The 18,733-nt window shown below is 36.4% G+C and overlaps 2 protein-coding genes across 2 annotated transcripts; both read left to right on the forward strand.

The window, feature by feature from the left end:
- Window positions 1-3,074: 3,074 nt before the first annotated feature.
- Window positions 3,075-6,619, forward strand: LOC133882081 (COBRA-like protein 1). Its single transcript, XM_062321182.1, has 6 exons — window positions 3,075-3,153; window positions 3,248-3,327; window positions 4,086-4,536; window positions 5,162-5,321; window positions 5,549-5,811; window positions 6,315-6,619. Exons 1-6 carry the CDS (start codon window positions 3,075-3,077, stop codon window positions 6,617-6,619), a joined length of 1,338 nt encoding a protein of 445 aa, XP_062177166.1.
- Window positions 6,620-9,531: 2,912 nt separating this feature from the next.
- On the forward strand, window positions 9,532-16,751 carry LOC133882354 (5'-methylthioadenosine nucleosidase-like). The gene is made up of 8 exons (XM_062321503.1): window positions 9,532-9,827; window positions 9,950-10,013; window positions 10,657-10,748; window positions 11,632-11,738; window positions 12,127-12,201; window positions 12,456-12,530; window positions 15,087-15,179; window positions 16,294-16,751. Exons 1-8 carry the CDS (start codon window positions 9,752-9,754, stop codon window positions 16,489-16,491), a joined length of 780 nt encoding a protein of 259 aa, XP_062177487.1. The 5' UTR covers window positions 9,532-9,751; the 3' UTR covers window positions 16,492-16,751.
- Window positions 16,752-18,733: the final 1,982 nt, after the last annotated feature.

Consider the following 18,733-nt stretch of genomic DNA (forward strand, 5'->3'; position numbering starts at 1 on the left):
AAAAAAAAAAAAAAAAAAAAAAAAAAAGAAAAGAAAAAAAAAAGTTATAAATGCTAGTTGAAAGTGTCATGTTAGTATTGTAGGATAATTGTAAGATTAAAATGTTATTTTTAACATTACTCATCTTTTTTTTTTTTAACAAAAGCTTATCCAAGAGCTATTAAATCTCATCACGTCAGCTTTATAGGATATTTGTGTGATACGTAGCATTACTCTTTATAAAAACCAAAAACCGTTTAACCCTTTTTACTTTTATGTCATCTTTGTTATTAAGCGAAACCCGTCCTAAATTCAAATGTTCTATAGTGAAAAAAGGGGTAAACCAAGAGTCCATTTAGATTTGCTGTTTCAAAAACTTGCGATTTTAAAATTAGTAATTTAAAAATGCGATTTTTAAACATGTAGTTAAGCATTTGATAAAATCGAGATTCAGTCTTTAAAATCGTGCGTTTTTAAAAACGTGCCCCCTTGTTTATTCAAAATCATACTTTTAACCTGAAAAATCGTAAGGCGAATCACATGGCACTAAAATAACGGTTGGTATAATGTTACAGTACACTCTGAATAAACTGCTTACCCAAAAGGGCAGTATTTAATGTCAAGTGTGAATACAGGTATGGTGGTGCCACTTGATCAAACTACACAATCTAGATGAAGGGCTTAATTGTCCCCATAGGTTGGGGAGTATAATAAATAGGTGGGTAGTCCATCAATGTCAAGCAACTAACTTATACAATATCTTCTCATCATAAATAATAATAATAATAAAAAAACCCCTAGCTTAATTATCTGATACACACAGTATGGAGGGGGGGGGTCTATCAAAGAGGGGGTAGCCACTGGACCACAAGGGTAGCATTTAAATAGGGAATAGGGCATGTTGCAATCACCATGACCCAGTTATTATAGATGGTTTAAATAGGGCATGTTGCGAAAGCTGCACCATCATGTACTAGATTTTTTTTTTAATATATTTTTTGGAGAGAGAAAGAGAGTGTGTCAAAAGCTCTAGAATTAGGTAAGATCACACAATCTCTTGTGGATCTAAAGTTGTCTCCAAGCTGATTTTTGGATACAGATTTCCTGTAGGTAAGGTTACAAGGACTCTCTCACGTTTATTGTAATTCGGGCAAAAATTATTAAGAATTCGAATCAGAATTTTGGATTGAGTGGTATCGATCTTAATGTGTTATATTATGGTTTTACTAAAAGAGTACTCTTTAACATGTCAAATTCCTTAACAAGTACCATTAAAACCGATAATCGTGTGCGGTATGATAGATTGGCACAGACACACAGTTTATAATGCAGAAACAAACAAGAGTATCTGAAATTGGGACAAAGGTACATGGCACAAGCAAATTTATGTAACACAGTGATCCTGGAGACGGCTCATAAGATTTATGAAAAGCTTCCGGTTGAGTGTGAGTGTAATAATGTGACGATGGACAAACATGCGAGGAAGATATCAATATTTATTCATCAAAAGAAAAATAAATAAATTCGTTTGCCAAGAATTACATGTTACGGTTGCAAACTTGGAGTTGGGTACTGCCGGATTAAGCTCTTTGTTCCTGAGACATCAAATGGAAACATATATAGGTCTGAGTAGTCCTTAGATTGTATATCTCTTTTGTTAAAAATGGGATAAATGACCACCCTTCCTTCAATTGATGGGAGTTGTTGGGCGGCTACCCCCTCCTACAATAGAGGGGATGGTCACGCAACCATCTCTACCCACAACAAAGGGGTGGCAGTACAATCACTCCTCCTAGAATAGATGGCGTGGTTGCCCCCTCCAAAAATTAGATAATAATAGTCACACGAACTCTTCCTACAATAGAGAGGATGGTTGTGCAAGCATTCTGCATCTGCCACCAAGCATGTTAACTTTCTTTTGTATATCGTGTCATAATTTTTTTATTTTTTTTAAAGTAATTCTAGAATGGTGCGTTTTAATTTAACATGGGGTAAATTTGTCACGAAAAAATGCATCAATGTCATGTACAGCATTTTTCGTCAATACTAACAACCAAAATTCAACCCAAGAGGTAAGTCGGAATATTTTTAGTTCGTATATAGTTTGTAGGTTTGAGTTACAATGACACGTAGTTTAGAGGTCAAAATACAAATGAGATGTAAATAAAGTACATGTTAGATCCAAAATGATCCAACATCCGCACGTTGAACTAGGCCTTCTTCTTGAACCTATAAAAGAGGAAGAAGGGTTGTCAGCAGGCCACCGGTCCTCTGACCGTAGACACTCCAACGCCCAAGTTAATGTTTTTGAGCTAAAAGGAAAGGGTGAAAGAGCTTCTTCTGATAGAAGGAGCCCCTCTTGAGATTGTAGAGAAAATGTAATTAGGTTCAAATTAGTTACATGGGGAATGAGAGGGGGAGGGAACCTTAAAGGTCCTTTTGGGCACCTCTTTGGCCTTTGCAACAGCAGTCTTCTGTTTGGGCTTGGATTAGGCCATCAGGCCTCTTTTGGGCCTTAGTAACAATAGATTTTGCATTTGACTAGGTCCGGGGGAATTCCTGACCCAACAGTATTATTTATGGATGATAAGTTCCAGAAAAACATGCCTTGGAATGCCTGACATACAGATAACAGCAGCTACAGTTTCACGTTTCTTTTGAGCTTAACGTACATTTTATCTTATTTATCTATTTGGTTTGAGGAAAAATGTACGTGCCGCCCTTTTATATCATATGCTGTGCTTACTAAAGGAGATGTCGAATAAAACGACAACGACCATCCAAATATGTTCTGTTTCTAAGCATGCAGGGGCCATCGTAGAATCTTCTTACCGTGGCCTTCCATATGGTCATCATGTATAGAGAATTATTTTCTTACTGGGTGTCCATAAAACTAGTCATTTGGATTTGTCTGTTCATATCCAGTTGATAGTCCCAATGATTCTTGTTTGGTCCGAGGGTGGCAAAGATGGATTAGCTGCCATTCTGTTTCTCTAGAATAATTCTTCTTGTTAATAAAGTCAAATGAAGACCTTCCTCGTCTCAATCTACTATAAGAACTTCTGTCCATCTCTGCCAGCTTATCTCCAGAGGATATGGCACCACTTCCTTCCCGTGTATTGACTTTTGCAGTACTGCCGTCAATCATATTAGTTGCTCTATGCAGTTTAGCAGGCACCATAACTTTTCCTCTGTTTCTTCTGTGACTTCAGTTTCTTGGAGAGAATTTGTTCTTGCTAAATCGAATGGTGTTTTCTCTGCTTTGCAGATTGCTATGATCCATTGGATCCAAATGGAAACATTACCGTTACTTTCGACATTCACCAATACACAAGTGATGGCTATGTGGTTAGTACTCTGTTTCTGCTAAAACTCTCTAATTAGTTCTACTGTCTTTAACCCTCACCAGTACTATATATGCATGTTTCAGACTATAGAGTATAGAAGATTGAAACAAGAACAAATAGGATATTCTCGGCTCTGTGTTCCATACCCTGAGATTTTCTTTTAAATATACACCCATAATTTTATATTTCCTGACTTGGAAAGAAAAATAAATGAAATCAAGAAGCTTATTCCACACCTTTAGTGTACGACTCCTTACTGTATTAATAAACTAAAGAAAAGAAAATATGGAACTGAACTTTATATGTATGTGGTGATTTAACTGTATACAAGCCATGCCTATTTATAGTTGAATCAAACTATACAAGGAAATAAATTAGCATCTGATTCGGTCTATGAATGGCAAGTGATCACAGCAGAATCATATTCTAATATCAGGCTATGTGAATAGTTTCTAATTAGATTTACGATTTAAAAACGTGCGAATTGGTTAAGTGTTTGGTAAAATTACAATTTGATCTTTAAAATCCTAGTTTTAACTTTAAAAACGTAAATTTTTCTACGTTTTCAAATCGTAATATTTTAAAAATACACTATCAAACGATACATTTTTTGTGATTCGGTTTAAAATTACACTTTTTGTCTACAAAATCGCAATGCCAAACGCACTCCAGAGAAATTATTGGGATTGAAATTATTTTAAGGATGTCTACATGCTATGTTCATGCGTTAGAATCTAATAGTATGATAGTTGTTTGCAGGCAAGAATTACTATCCAAAATTATTATCAGTATCGCCATGTGGACAAACCAGGGTGGACTCTAGGGTGGACATGGGCCAAAGATGAAGTGATATGGTCAATGAGTGGTGCCTTTGCCACCCAGCAAGGAAATTGCTCAGCCTTCAAAACACAAGCACACTCCTGCGTGAAAGACCCTGTCATACTTGATCTCATGCCAGATGCCTTACCAGAAAACAGGTCAGAAGACTGCTGCCGTGGTGGTCTTCTTTCTGCCTGGGCTATCAACCCTTCCAAGTCATTCTCTTCCTTTGAAATTACAGTTGGAAACTTGGGGGCGAATTCTTCTTGGTCCGCGCCTCAAAATCTTACTTTAATGGCACCAGGTCCTGGTTACACTTGTGGCCAAGTTTTGGACACTGATCCCACAGTTTCTTCAGATATCGATGGTAGAAGACATGTTCAGGTTTACAGTGAGTAGTTTATGCCAAATGTAACACTATTTAACTGCAAACAAGAACATGAACACAACCATCACTTAGATGTCACTGTTATAATATAGATTAAATAACTAAAATCAACTATTTCGTATCAGCTTAAGCTTTTAAGATAAGTGGTGATTTAACGGCCACAATTTAACCTGGTTTTCTGATCTTACTAATCTGACATGAGGCTTATGGTATTATGTTAATCTTAGACTATCTAATGAAAGATCATAGTAATGATCACATAGGTTAAAAATAACATTAATTAAGCATAATGAAATTTTCAAATCAGGTTGGTTTATATTACAGAGTTGAAACATAATGATTTTCAGAGAAAACTTGAAAGGTTGGTCACTATATGCATGTTGCTTTTGAAGTGAAATGATCAAATTCTTGGTCTATCCGAAATTTTGAACTTCCTGAGTTTTAATAGAGCCTCATGTTGTTTTATGCACAGAAAAATTGAATCTTACATTACTAGAACAAGCAATATAATTCTTTTTGGTGAATCGGAAGTCTTGTCCTCGTTAGAATTCATTAGTTTTCAGGATGATTGAATAGGAATTGCTTTCATTATGGACCAAATTGTATTATATCACTTAATCTTTTGCAGGAACGTGGAGCTCAACATGCACTTACTCGAGCTTTTTGGCTAACAAAACACCAATGTGCTGTGCATCACTGTCGGCATTTTACAGTCCCACCATCACATCATGCCCCAAGTGTAGCTGTGGATGCAGAGAGGCAGACAAAACATCAGGTCCATGCATAAGGTGCGTTTTTATTTGTTGGGGCGCAACGGTGTCGCTCTGTTCACGTGGATAGTTCTTAGAACATGCCTTGCGGGGTGTGATTTCGAATGCCATAAAAGACTTTGGCTTCCTTCACTATACATTAATTAATTTTCAGATGAGATGGTCAAAGTCCGATCCAACATTATTGTTAAATGTTGTGCAAGTTTACATGCCACTTATCTCTCCCTACATTGCTCTCTCTGCAGTACCAGTGACAATTACCTCTCATCGGAAATTACTAATAATCCTGACCTAGTCCAATGCACTGATCACATGTGCCCGGCTGGAGTTCATTGGCATATTAAGAACATTTACATGAATCAGTGGAGGGTAAAACTGACAATCTCTAACTACAACTATCAAAGAAACTTCTTGGACTGGAATGTCCTGGTTCAGCATCCTGGTTTCAGCCAACCTGCAACAGTATACAGCTTCAACAGTACAATGCTTCCCACTGATGGGTTTGGAGGTACTTGCTGCATAGCTATTTTTGGTGCTTTAACGTAATATCAGTGCAAAGATCATGAATTCAAACCATGTCTTTGTAATTTCCCTCTCATTTCCATTAAATATTTCATGTCCCATTTCAATTAACATTTCCTGTCAATTTAAGCTTATGGGGGAAAGCGGTGACTTAACAGTCTTTCATCCTATCATGAGAAGTTTTCTGGATTCAGTTGGAACCCCTGCAATTTGTCAATATAGTGTGACAAAGGTTGTACCTAATTGTATCATAGGTTGAAATTTTTTGGAGCTGTCTGCACTAAATCATGATGTTGAGTTGCAATATTTTGTCCCAAGCCAGGGAAATGGAGAGTTTCACAAGGTCATAAGCCTAGAATGACCCCAACAAATTTCTAGCAAGAAGATGGCTTCAGACTTAAACTTTAGATATGCTTGCTTTATACTATTCTTTTCATTACAAGTATAGATATGGTGTATGTCTAGCTAAGTCACGGGAAACTCTTGCAGATGAGGTTGCTCTCTTGTGGGGGATAGAGTACTACAACACTGAACTGTTGAATGCTGATGGGGATCAACTGGGTTCAGTGACCACAGAGATACTTCTGAACAAGGATGCAGACTCATTTACATTAAGGAACGGATGGGCTTTCCCTCGAAGAATATATTTCAATGGTGAGAATTGTAAAATGGCTGTCCCAGACACTTTCCCAATGCTACCAAATGGTAGCTCCAGTTTAAGATCGACTTACTGCCAAATCCTTTTAGTATTTTTGGCTCTCATAACACTGTTGTTACTTGGTTTTGATCAGTAAACTACCCACACTATTCACTTGCCCTCTTGATTTTTACTACCAAATTGTTGATGATATGTACTTCCATGTTATGCAAAAGCTGTGAATAATTTTAGAGTGAATAGATGGAGACAGATCATGCTATTTGTTGGCCTGTCCCTTGGATACTTCAACTTGGATGGATATTACAATTTAAAACTGTAGTGGATGCTGATCCAATGGTATACCGCTTGGAACCTAGCATATGCTATGGCACCTTTCCGTGAGTTGGGTCCCTCATTCTTGTCGGAGGGAAAAGAAAGAAAAAATATATGGGTCTGCTGCATGCTAAAATAATTAATGAGAGGCATACAAAATTGGAATTACTTAGGGGTGCAAATACGGATATGGATGCGGTTACTTGCAATATACGCATATGCATTCGCATTATATAATTACTATCCGCATTCGCGCGGTTTTGTAGTTATTAAATGCATATATTATCCGCTATCCGCAAATGAGATATTGGGCGTTTTGGATAACTATTTAAATTTATTTGTAAGATTAAATAATGCAGTTATTACTATATGCAAACTTAAATAAATTAATCTTTAACTTGTTACACAATTCGCGATTATCAATTATAAAGGGTCATTCTCTCTTAAAGTAATTGAGATTTTGATTACAAAAAATAAATAAATAAATGCAATGATATATGACTTTGAGATGATTGTGAAAAAAACCTAACATAATTTAAATGTCTTAAACTTACAAAATCCAAAATGACGTCGTTTTAGTGAATTTAATTAAATATATATAAAATATATATTATATATAAAGGGAATCGGCATCTGTATATACGTATATTGATTTTTACTAACCGCATCCGTATCTACATGTGTAGATAACAATTAGGGGCATATGCATGTGGTTACTATCCGCCTACATTTTCACCCCTATATATATATACACACACAAGAAGATCCAAACAGTCTGAAACAATCTAATCACCATCCTTAAGCTAGTAATAGTGTGGGGTTATTTTCACCTACCACTCCGGCTTTAGGACAATGGTCTCATATATTCCTTGTTCGTGAGTACCAACTCATGGTATAGAACCCATCTCGTCGGGCGGAGCTGTGCTAGCCCTGAGCTGGAGTACTGTATGTGAACAGTTTGTGGATGTTTGACAGTCCGATAGGATCCGGTCTTTGGCAACCTTGCAGAATGTGGGAAAACCCCAAATGTTATAGCTTTTTTTAGGAATTAATGTAAAATCGGTTTGTTGACCTAAATTAGAAATTACTTTTTGTTGTATAAAAAATAATTTAGAAGTCCTTAGGTTAGACCAAAATAACAATTTAGTCCAAATTCTATCAAAACATTTGACGAATTTTATTAATGTGCCAAGTCAATACCAATAGAATGATAACACGTGTAACTCTTAATAAAAAAAATTATAATTTGTTAAAAATTATAAACTTAAAAATTTATCTATTGCTTGCACTCCTCTTTATTTTATTTTAATTCAATCACACAAACTATCATTACTAAGACAAAACTTGAATATCTAGAAAAAAATAAAAAAATAAAAATCCTTCATATTGACATGTTTCTTCATAAGAGAAGGCGATTCCTTCACTAGCCTATCAGCTACTTCATTTGTCTCTCTCTTGACATACATCACCCTCTAACTCTACAGACTATTCATTATAAGTCTGGCATCCTCGATCAAATAGTCATATCTACACTAGTTATTGCTTTTTTAGGCCATGCCTACACAACCGGGAGGACATTCCCTTTTTTTTTTTTTTCTTTTTTTTTTTTCAATAATGAGATAAGGGTTACAGGAAAAAAAATATAAACGAAACGGGGTGACTCCCCAACAACAAAACCCAAATGAAAAAGGCAATACAAATATGAGAAGAAATAGTAGGCAATGGATTCAAAAATGATTCAGGCCTTTCTACGGGCTGCACAAGACAATAAATAAAGGCAAAATGGCTCGGTTAAAAACTTCAAGCGGTAAAGGCAATTTCTTAGCAAATACAGCATCTCTTAGCGCCAATGTGGCTTCAGCAACAATCGGATCTATTGTAATGTCTTGGAGCACATTGCTTATTAACACTTCTATCTCATGTTAGGAAAATTATAAGTAGCCAACATAGAGTGAGTTGTTTATAAAAATAGTTATAAGTATGAAGTCTCACATTACTTATTTACGATGTAAAACTGGACTTTATAATGAATTTTAGAAAAATTCCAAATTAATCAGTCTTTTTTAAGTGATCACGCAGATATGACTAATACGTCTCTTATATTTACACAACCTAGAGAGCATTTCCTTTTAGTTTCACCTTTTTACAGTCTAACATCGCGAAAACCTTTCCCCTCGTAATCTTAGTTTACGATTCTCTCAAATTATTTATTTCAATTTAAAAGAATTCGAACAAATAATTGGAGAAAACTCTAACCTTTAATCTCCCGCGGCCCATTTTCTAACTCAATCCAGACCTTTCATTTTGAATGAAGGGCTGAAGATTGGAAACTGAAGAGACCTCGATCCTCTAAATATCTAGATCATAGTCAAAGTCTTCAACCAATCCCTTATCATCCTTTTTCACCCAGATAACCTCAAATTTTAATGTGTGCTCAAACTTCAAAGAGGATATCATGTCTCTGCTTCCTAGGCCCATTGTCCCCATGAAACATTTTGAAACCTGCGGCACGCGCACATGGTATATTTTGCTCCAGAATATGTTTGGACCCCACTTTTCGTGAGTTGGGTCGCTTCTTGTCGGAGGTAGGTTTATCCTAGGAAATTTATTTTAGAATAATACTATAAACTTCATTTTAATTACAAAATTATTTCATAATATTAATGACAAAAATTGATATATGATATTATGAAAAAAAAAAAAAAAAAAAAAAAAAAGAGAAAAGAAATTCACTGATACTTTGGTCCTACGCAGAAACAATCGAGCGGGTAATACGGAGTCGAAGGTTTTGAGCCTGATCTCTGGGCATTGCATCGCTTTCAACCTGTCAGCTCTTTATTGGCCGCAGCGCAAACAAAACTAACGAACTAGTAAAAAATTCTCCAATTTTCTCTCCTTACGTTTTCAAGAAAATTGGACCAAGCACGTATTCCGGAGAGATACAGGAACGGCGGTCATGGCTCCTGACGGCGACAAATCGGACGACGCCGTCGTTCAAAACCGGCCCATTTCCACCATCGTCATCATCATCGGTACTCAATATTCTCTCTTTTCATAAATAGGCGTATATGTGTGTGTGTGTGTGTGTGTGTATGAATTATTTGGGATTTGGTTGTTTCTGGGTGTGTTTTTAATGTTGATTTTGGAGCACCAGCTATGCAGACGGAGGCGCTTCCTTTGGTGAACAAGTTCCAGCTTACAGAGGACCTCGACTCAGTGTGAGTTTGTCGCTTCTCTCTGTTTTTTATTTTTATTTTTATTTTATGTAAGTAATTTTTTACCCCAAGGGTAGGGGGAAGGGGGAAGGGGATGAGTTTGTCGTTTCTCTCTGTGTTTTGAATGTTTGTATATTTATTTGGTTTGGATTTCAGGGCAGACTCACTGATTAGTGTTTAAGATCACAAATTCGAGATTTTTTCGTTGCCTTAATCCACAAAGCTATTGAATGCGTTTCCAATAATGGGTTATTGTAGAAGAAAGAAAGGAAGAACAAGAAAAGAAATAGACATTTTATTTTTTGGTTTATTTCTAACGTAATGGACTTTCTTTTTACTAGCTCAATTCAATCCATTGATTGTGGATTTGGGATGTAGTTAGCATTTGCTGAAAGCAATTTCTGTGTCTATCAAGGTGGATCAAAGTAAGATTGACATGCTTAGTGGGTTTCAGTAGTTGGTGTTGATAATATCTTAACTTTTAGCTTTGTTTTAATTTGTGTAAATGGTGTGTTTTGTGGACAATCGGTCGTTATTATTGGGTACTTTGTCCAGTAGAGCTTTAAATTCTTCTGGTGTCCAACATGAGTGCGATATATCTTGATTATTGGGGTTTATGTTTGATTGTCAATGTGTAATGGTGCAGGTTTCCAAAAGGGGTTCCTTGGATCCGGTATCATGGTGTTTACAAGGATCTTAACATCAATTTGATCTGGCCAGGAAAAGATTTAGCTCTAGGTAAGTACATGATTCTTCTGTGTGTCTCTCTCTACAGGTGTTTATGTGTCTGTTTTTTACATTATGTTTTCTTAACTTTTTTTTGAAAAGAAATGATCATCTGTTATGGCTATTTTGTAAATATGGCTTCAATGATTTTTCACCTCCTCTTGCCAATGAGCTTTAGCTCAAATGGTGCTTCCTCCCTTTATTGCAAGGTGGAGGGTGAGGTTATGGATTCAAGTCCTATCGGGCGTGTGTAACTTACCACTAAAAAAGAAAATGATTTTTCATCACCTCTTACAAATTATTCTACCAAGACATAGGGAAAAGGCCTAACTTAATGACTGGACACTAAATCCTTATGGAACTACTGTCTCTTACCTTGTTACCCTTAATACACTGACATTTGTAACCAATGTATAATAAAAATAAAATTCAGATTTAAGCTGTTGTGTAGGACTATTTGTTTTTACTTGGCACAAGCTATACAATATTTACTCTTCAAAAATATTGCTATGCTTTGGGTAGATTAGTTTAGTTTAGATTCATGTGGGTGGGGTAGCCCTTGTTAAGAGAGCCACCTACTTTCAGTCTGGTCCATTTACTCACAAATATTCAAAACTTAAGCTCCTCTGATGCAACTGTATCTCTTCTGGTAACTGATGCAACTGAATCCCAGTTGAATTAGCCCACCTAATTGACCCAATTCAGCTTGCCTAGGAAGTGTGCTTAGTTCAAGTCTCTCTTACATGGGCACCTTTATGGTGTGAAGTGCCCATTGTTGACTTGTGACATTAACATGGATCCGGAGTTTTGGTCCACCAAACTAACTTATGGAAGCGGCTGTATTCATTCATTTTTCTGGTACTGATCCTTAAAACCATAAACCTCTTCTTGTCAGGGGTTGATAGTGTAGGCACAGTGTCGGCATCTCTTGTTACCTATGCATCGATCCAAGCATTAAAGCCAGACCTAATAATAAATGCGGGCACTGCCGGTGCCTTTAAGGTATGCTTTTTGTGCCAAGATTATTTTGATTGCTTTTTTTCTTTCTTTCTTTCTTTCTTTCTTTCTTGTTTCTAGGTCTGAAATCATCTTCGGGTAATATACTTTTATTTACTTGTTTTTTTGCTTTAAGTGATTGTCTTGCTACACGGAAAGTTCACTTTTGTGTTCATTGTTTAAAGGTTGGTTGTTACACTTCCTACTATTGAAGAGGGGCGTTCTCCATGGGAAAATGCACTAAATGTTATAAGCCTTCTTTATTTCATTTCACAAATCATGATATCACAAATGGACTGTTGTGGAAATGGGACACACAACACACATGTTTGTGTATGAAGCATGAAATATTTGTGTTTCTGTTTGAATTTATAAATAATTCTTGGATTCTCAGGCTAAAGGTGCAGGCGTTGGTGATGTGTTTCTTGCATCTGATTGTGCTTTCCATGACAGAAGAATACCTATACCTGTAAGTTTACCTTAATTTATCATATTTGTTCTTCTCGTGTTTAGTAGGGAAACAAACAGTGGCTTACATGTTTATCAATCCATATGCTATAGTACTATTACTTGATGATCTTATTCTAGTCATTTGCTTGGCACGTAACTGGTCAGTTTATTCCATTGATTTGCTTGACATGTAATCTAATTAAGCACTTTTTTTCTTTCTGTGAATACTTACTTTTGCACTTAAGTTTAATTTGCCTTAAATGTATTCTGCAGGTTTTTGATCTGTATGGCGTTGGTTTACGCCAGGCCTTCTCAACTCCCAATCTTGTTAAGGAGCTTAACCTAAAGGTGATTACCATCTAGTGAAATGCTTAGACTTGTTATTGAACATCTCAAACCCTTCATTACTTGCTTGACGGCTAGTTGGTTACAGTCATCCTGAATTACACATATGTTTTCATTATAAAAAGTTAAACTATGATCCGGGACAAGTGAAAAGAAGTAACTAAAAATAAAAATAAACAGTCATGCCTATGGGGAGGGGTTTGGTTTATCCTATGGAATAAGCCAAGGGGACCAAGCTATTGATTATATATGCACACACACGCCCACGCGCATGAAATGGGTTGTTTAAACCTGACATAATTATTCGTGAAAATAAGGTAAGAGATTCAATAGATTGTGTTGTTAGATTATTGTTACTTGAAAAGTATATGAATACTGCTTGTGGCATTGGCCAACAGGTAGACTTGTCTTGAAGTTGATTTTGTTATTCCTAACATGTTAGCACTTAGCACTAATCTAAAGATCCAAATTATGCATCTGTTTAACTATTAGTCATATATATGTGTAATGTCTTCAAGAAAAATTGATCAATTATTCCTAGAACTGATGCCAATACACTGTTTTCTGAATACGTGGCTCCAAGACTATTGCCTACCTTTCAGATGGTTGCTCTTTCAACCTCTGTTTATGGACTTGCCTTGCTCTGTTTATTATGTCTCTTGGGTTACTTGGACTTGTTGCACTCTTAATATTAGTCTTGGAGTTCAGTGGAAGCAATATGTGGAGAAAGTTCATACTTTATCCCCCTAAAGAGTGTCTTCTTTGAAAACAAACGCACTGTGTAAGGAGAAGTTGTCTTGACAACTCATTTTTTTATATGTTCTTCCAGAATTACCCTTTAGTACTAATGCTTTAACCTTTTAAAGAAAAATAACCATTTGAAGTGAGGAATAAAGAGGAGGACAAATTATTTTTAGAGGTTTAACAATTTGAGAAAAAAAAAAAAGAGAAGGTTTTTCTACAAATAAAACTTATAACTAAGACCATTGTGGAACATGAGTAATTGTTTTATGTGGTGTTTGGAAGCTATGGATCTGTAATTTTTGGCAGTAAAGAGATTTTGGAAGGGGGATACATGATTTTCTTTTTCCAAACATTATAATATCTTTATGTTCACGAGCTTAAAGTTACTAATGTAACATCCCATAAATAAGTCCCACATTGAGTGGGTAGGTTGTGAAAGTGTTGCATGAATGTTAAGTTCCACATTGGTTCTTTACTAGATAAGACTGGGATTTATAAGTGGTTTCAAAAGCTTCAATTATAACATTGACTAATCCTTTTGAAGTAAACCGCAGGTGTGGTTAGCGCTTTCCTTAGGTCATGACAACTGATGTGCATGTTCTCTCTCATGTTTACAAATAAGCTTAAAAAGGGAGAAAAAAAAAATGTACCTAATGTCTTAGTGCATAAAGTCATTTATGATTTCCTTTTTTTTTTTTTTTGGGGGGGGGGGGGGGGGGGGTGTGATGTGGAATACTTCAGCCTTTAATTTTATTTAGGTTTTTTAATTCGGTGTATTAATTTATGTTTTATTTTATGATTTATTTATTTTGGTAATTCAATAAATGGGCGTTGCTTTAGGCTATGTTAGGCAAGAAAATAAAACTATGTTAGGTAAGTAATAAATGGGCGTTGCCCTAGGGTTTTTAGTCGAGGTCTATTCAAACATGTTTTGTAGTCCAATGAAAGGCACTTTTGAGATGGAATAAAACTGTTGACAAATTGGGCGTTGCCCCCCCCCCCCCCCCCCCCCCTTTTTTCTTCTCTCTCTCTCTTCCTTCTTTCTAAGGCTTTCTTTCTCTCTTTGTAGGCTTTTTCTGGATTCTTCTCTCTCTAGTTTCTCTTCCGAACTTCTTCCCCTCTTTCTTTGGCTTCATTCTCTTCTCTCTCCCAGCTTCTCCCCCTCTTTCTCAAAGCTTTCTAAACTGTTGGCAAATTAGGCGTTGCCCCCCCCCCCCCCCCCCCCTTTTTCTTCTCTCTCTCTCTTCCTTCTTTCTAAGGCTTTCTTTTCTCTCTTTCTAGGCTTTTTCTGGCTTCTTCTCTCTCTGGTTTCTCTTCCGAACTTCTTCCCCTCTTTCTTTGGCTTCATTCTCTTCTCTCTCCCGGCTTCTCCCCCTCTTTCTCAAAGCTTTCTTCTCAAAGTGCTTTCGTCCTACATCGCCGGGAGGGGGGGGGGGGGGGCAAGACATTTGTGTATATTGCTTAGTTGGTAATCTTTAACTTGAAAACAATGAATTTCTCCTGCGTAGAATGTTTATATTAGGTTTGAGCTGGAACCGTTATGCCTTTAGAAATGCACTACCAAGGTGCACATTCACCTTAACATCTACAACCAATGAGGTCATTGATTTTGTTGCATGGATGCTCCACAACCAAGTGTGTCTGCGTGTTTGTGTGCGTCTATATGTGTGTGTATTCATGTGCATATGCTTGCATATATAGTTTATGCTAGAGATTCTCATTATAATCTAAAATGATGGTTTGTTTTTCATATTGTTTTATCTTGATAAGACATAAGATCTTTACCGTCTACAAACCCCTTTCTGCATGTTTCAGGTTGGGAAGTTGTCTACCGGTGATTCTCTAGATATGTCCTCACAAGATGAAGCATCAATTACTGCGAATGAAGCTACAATTAAAGACATGGAGGTAACCTTTTAGAATTGTCATTCTGAATGATCTTGTTGGTAAATTAGGTGAGATATCCTTACTCACCCATGCAGAGTTTGATGTTCATTAACTTTTCCTCGATAGAATAGATACTTTGGCCTTATTGCATGATGATATGACTGATGTTATAAAAGGCACTAATTAGATGCATGATAATCTCTGGACTGTGATATTCAAGAAACTTGAATTTCCGTGTTAGGCGTAGGATCAATGGTTCCAGGTTCTTGTATCCTACACTATTCTCTTTTGTGGTTTTGGAGGCAATAGGTCAGGGAATTACTTGTTGCGTTGCCCCCTCCTTTCATGCTTGGAATACAAAACATCCAAATCCTTGTGCCCTGCTATAATTGCCAAGTAGCATATGCCCAACACATGGATGTCAAGCAAGTTTTCAAACACCATTAGGGGATAGACCCTAGAATTGAAGTCCTTCCAAACCTTAAGGAATTGCATAGACTAAAATAACAGTTCACGTAAATTCAATCCCCATTAGCTTGTGTGTCTCTGTGTATGTGTCTGTCTGCCTCTTAGACGGCATTATTTTGTTATCCTTGTGGGCATTGCCACTGAACATATGCCCATCAGATTTCTTACTTCGTTGTATTAGTTGCTATCTCTGTGGAGCACATGTTTGGTCGAGGAGTGGCTTAGGAGGGAAACTACTTAAATTGTCAAAGAAAATGATTTCATGCTCCCGTTTGTGTACTTTTGGGCTCTTTAGACTTAAGAATTTCCTTTGGAATAACTATCATCTTCAATGACTGTTGGCAGTGATTGTGTTTATTTTGCTGCCTAACATGATTTAAATAGAACTACACATGGAAAAGAAAAAGGGAACCTTTTGATTCTTAATCCTTGCATGTGCTTACAAAACCATCAAGTCCTTTTTCATTAGGCTTTAGGTAATTTTTCTGATGCATGAGGGGTGATTTTTAAGGTCATTAAGAGTGTGCGAGCTAGACATGCTTGTTGGCAGCATGGATGATACAAGACAAATTGCATGGAACTTTTTCTTTTTCTTAATTTTTATGGGACCTGTCATTATGACAATCAGAGTACTAAGGTGTTTTTGCTTTGATTTTTGGGTTTTCAGGGAGCCGCTGTTGCCTATGTAGCCGATCTTCTGAAAGTTCCTGCGATATTTGTAAAAGCTGTGACTGATATAGTGGATGGTGAGAAACCAACTGCAGAGGAATTCTTGCAGAATTTGGCAGCTGTGACTGCTGCACTTGATCAGGCAGTCACTCAAGTAATTGATTTTATCAATGGAAAATGCCTCTCAGAACTTTGATACCAGCTATCCTCAGTTCTTGATCTCTCTGGAGCTATATGTAACACTACATCGAAGACGCCAGTTCATAACATACCAGATTTGATCAGAAATGTGTGATTTTAAATGCAAAAAAGCAATAGGTCATAGTGTTAGTAGGCATATGTTTGAGATTTTTAATTACCTGATGACAATTTGATGAGTTTCAATTGTTTGTACATTCACGTATTCCAACTGAATTGCATTGCTTGTGTATTCTATAAAGCAGTGTTTACACCTAATCCTTGTCTAATTGGTGCTTTTCCTGTGCATTTGTAGTTAAGAGACTGTTCATGCAATAAGGAAATGATTTTGGGAAAATGAAGTTTAATTTTATATCACAAATAACAATGGTTTTAGCCACGAGTCTGTTATGGGCCCATGATGTGAGCATAGGGTTTGGTATTGTGCACAAATTCGCAGGTCACTTCCTTCAATCCTAGGGACCCATGGTCTGAGACTATATATATATATATATATATATATATTTGAGGTTTGAGCCTGAAGTTAGAAAAGAGATTTATGGAATTTTCTTCTTGGGCTAAACAGATTTTGGATTCAAAATTCTTCAGTTATACCTATTCTCGTAGGGCTCACTTGTCACTTGTGTATGTCAGTTTGAGGTAGGTTTAACAATTTTTTGATATGACTTATGAACTCGATACAAAATTAGAGGATTAGAATTGAAGGGTTGGACGGTTTAATTAAATGAGTCGGATTAAGATTAACTTATATAATCTTATATTAATGTCTCGACACGATTCAAACTTGACAAGTGATATTTAAGGCTTGTAATTTTTAACATGACTCGTGAACTCGACACAAACTCAACATGAAATTAGTATGTTAGGGTTGAGGGGTCTGACCTATTTAATTAAATGGGTCGAATTATGATTGTCCTATATAGTTTTATACTCAAATCTCGACATGATTCAAACCCGACACGCGATCACCAATTATCACCCGTAGTTTGAGGTAAACAGGCTGCTAATGGTGCTGAAGTTGTGCATGCCAAGCCCTACACCAAACCTCTACCAACACCTCTAAACATGACCTACATGAATGCCTTGCCCCTCAACTAATCGATTACTCAAATGTATAAGTAGTGGCATACTTCATGTCTTGCCCTTTTCTGAAATTGTGATTAACAGTTATCATCATATATAAAAATGGTTCTGTGGTATGTTAACGAATTGGTCTTCTTTGAATTTGTTTAGATGCTTTAATCATGCAGTTCAACTGTATATATTTGGGTAGTCCGGTGCTTGCTTCACTGCAAGGTAAAGGGTTTCTCTTACAACCATTTCTGCTACCATATTTATCAACATCTCCTTTGGAGGAGCCAAGGAAGACATGGAAATTGAGGGTGTTATTGCACAAGAAGGTTCCACAAAGGTGGCCAGCCCCGGCAAAGCTACAATCTTGGCTCTTGGCAAGGCCTTCCCCCACCAGCTTGTTATGCAGGATTATCTCGTTGATGGGTATTTCAGAGACACCAACTGTGATGATCCAGTCCTCAAACAGAAGCTTACTCGACTCTGTAACACCAATAACTTTACTCTTTTTATTTGTTGTCATTGTGTAGTATAAATGTGTAGTAAAAGACAAGTCCATTTGGATTTGTGGTTTCAAAACTTGTGATTTAAAAAGTCGCGATTTCAAAATGTGCGATTTGAAAACACTACTTTTGATAACGCAGTTATGCATTTGATAAAATCTCTAATTTGGCCTTTAAAAAATCATGGGTTTTTTTATAAACCACCTCTTACCTCTGATTTGAAAACGTAGAAAAATTTGTGTTTTAAAACCACAACTTTTTAAAAACACAAGCTCAAACGATACATTTTTTTTTTCACGATTTTGTTTTAAATCACAAAGTCAAACAGACTCTTAATATATATGATCTTCGTTATAAAAAGCATACCCAATTGAATGATCATGGCCAGCCTAATCACAAAACCTTATACTACTTCATAAATAATGCCATGCATATGCATAATATAGCATACCACCGAGTGTCAAAAATGTGTATAGCTTTCCTCTGGGGAAAAAATTATTGAAGATCCTCCTGCGCAAAAATAAGCGATGAAAATTGTCTCCAATGAAATATAACTGGAATTCTCTCCCAATCTTGCAATTTCCACTGTTTATTTTTGCACAAAAAATCTCGTGATTTTTTCACTAGAGGCAAGCCAAACTCGTCAAAAATAGCTCATCAGCTATC

This window comes from Alnus glutinosa, chromosome 11, assembly GCF_958979055.1.
Source record: "Alnus glutinosa chromosome 11, dhAlnGlut1.1, whole genome shotgun sequence".
Taxonomy (NCBI): domain Eukaryota; kingdom Viridiplantae; phylum Streptophyta; class Magnoliopsida; order Fagales; family Betulaceae; genus Alnus; species Alnus glutinosa.

Coding starts and splice junctions, on each gene's coding strand:
- LOC133882081 (XM_062321182.1), top strand. CDS start 3,075: ATGGCACCACTTCCTTCCCGTGTATTGACTTTTGCAGTACTGCCGTCA. Junction 3,154..3,247: donor TGCTCTATGCAGTTTAGCAG/GCACCATAACTT, acceptor TCTGCTTTGCAG/ATTGCTATGATCCATTGGAT. Junction 3,328..4,085: donor ACACAAGTGATGGCTATGTG/GTTAGTACTCTG, acceptor AGTTGTTTGCAG/GCAAGAATTACTATCCAAAA.
- LOC133882354 (XM_062321503.1), top strand. CDS start 9,752: ATGGCTCCTGACGGCGACAAATCGGACGACGCCGTCGTTCAAAACCGG. Junction 12,202..12,455: donor ACAGAAGAATACCTATACCT/GTAAGTTTACCT, acceptor TGTATTCTGCAG/GTTTTTGATCTGTATGGCGT. Junction 15,180..16,293: donor CTACAATTAAAGACATGGAG/GTAACCTTTTAG, acceptor TTGGGTTTTCAG/GGAGCCGCTGTTGCCTATGT.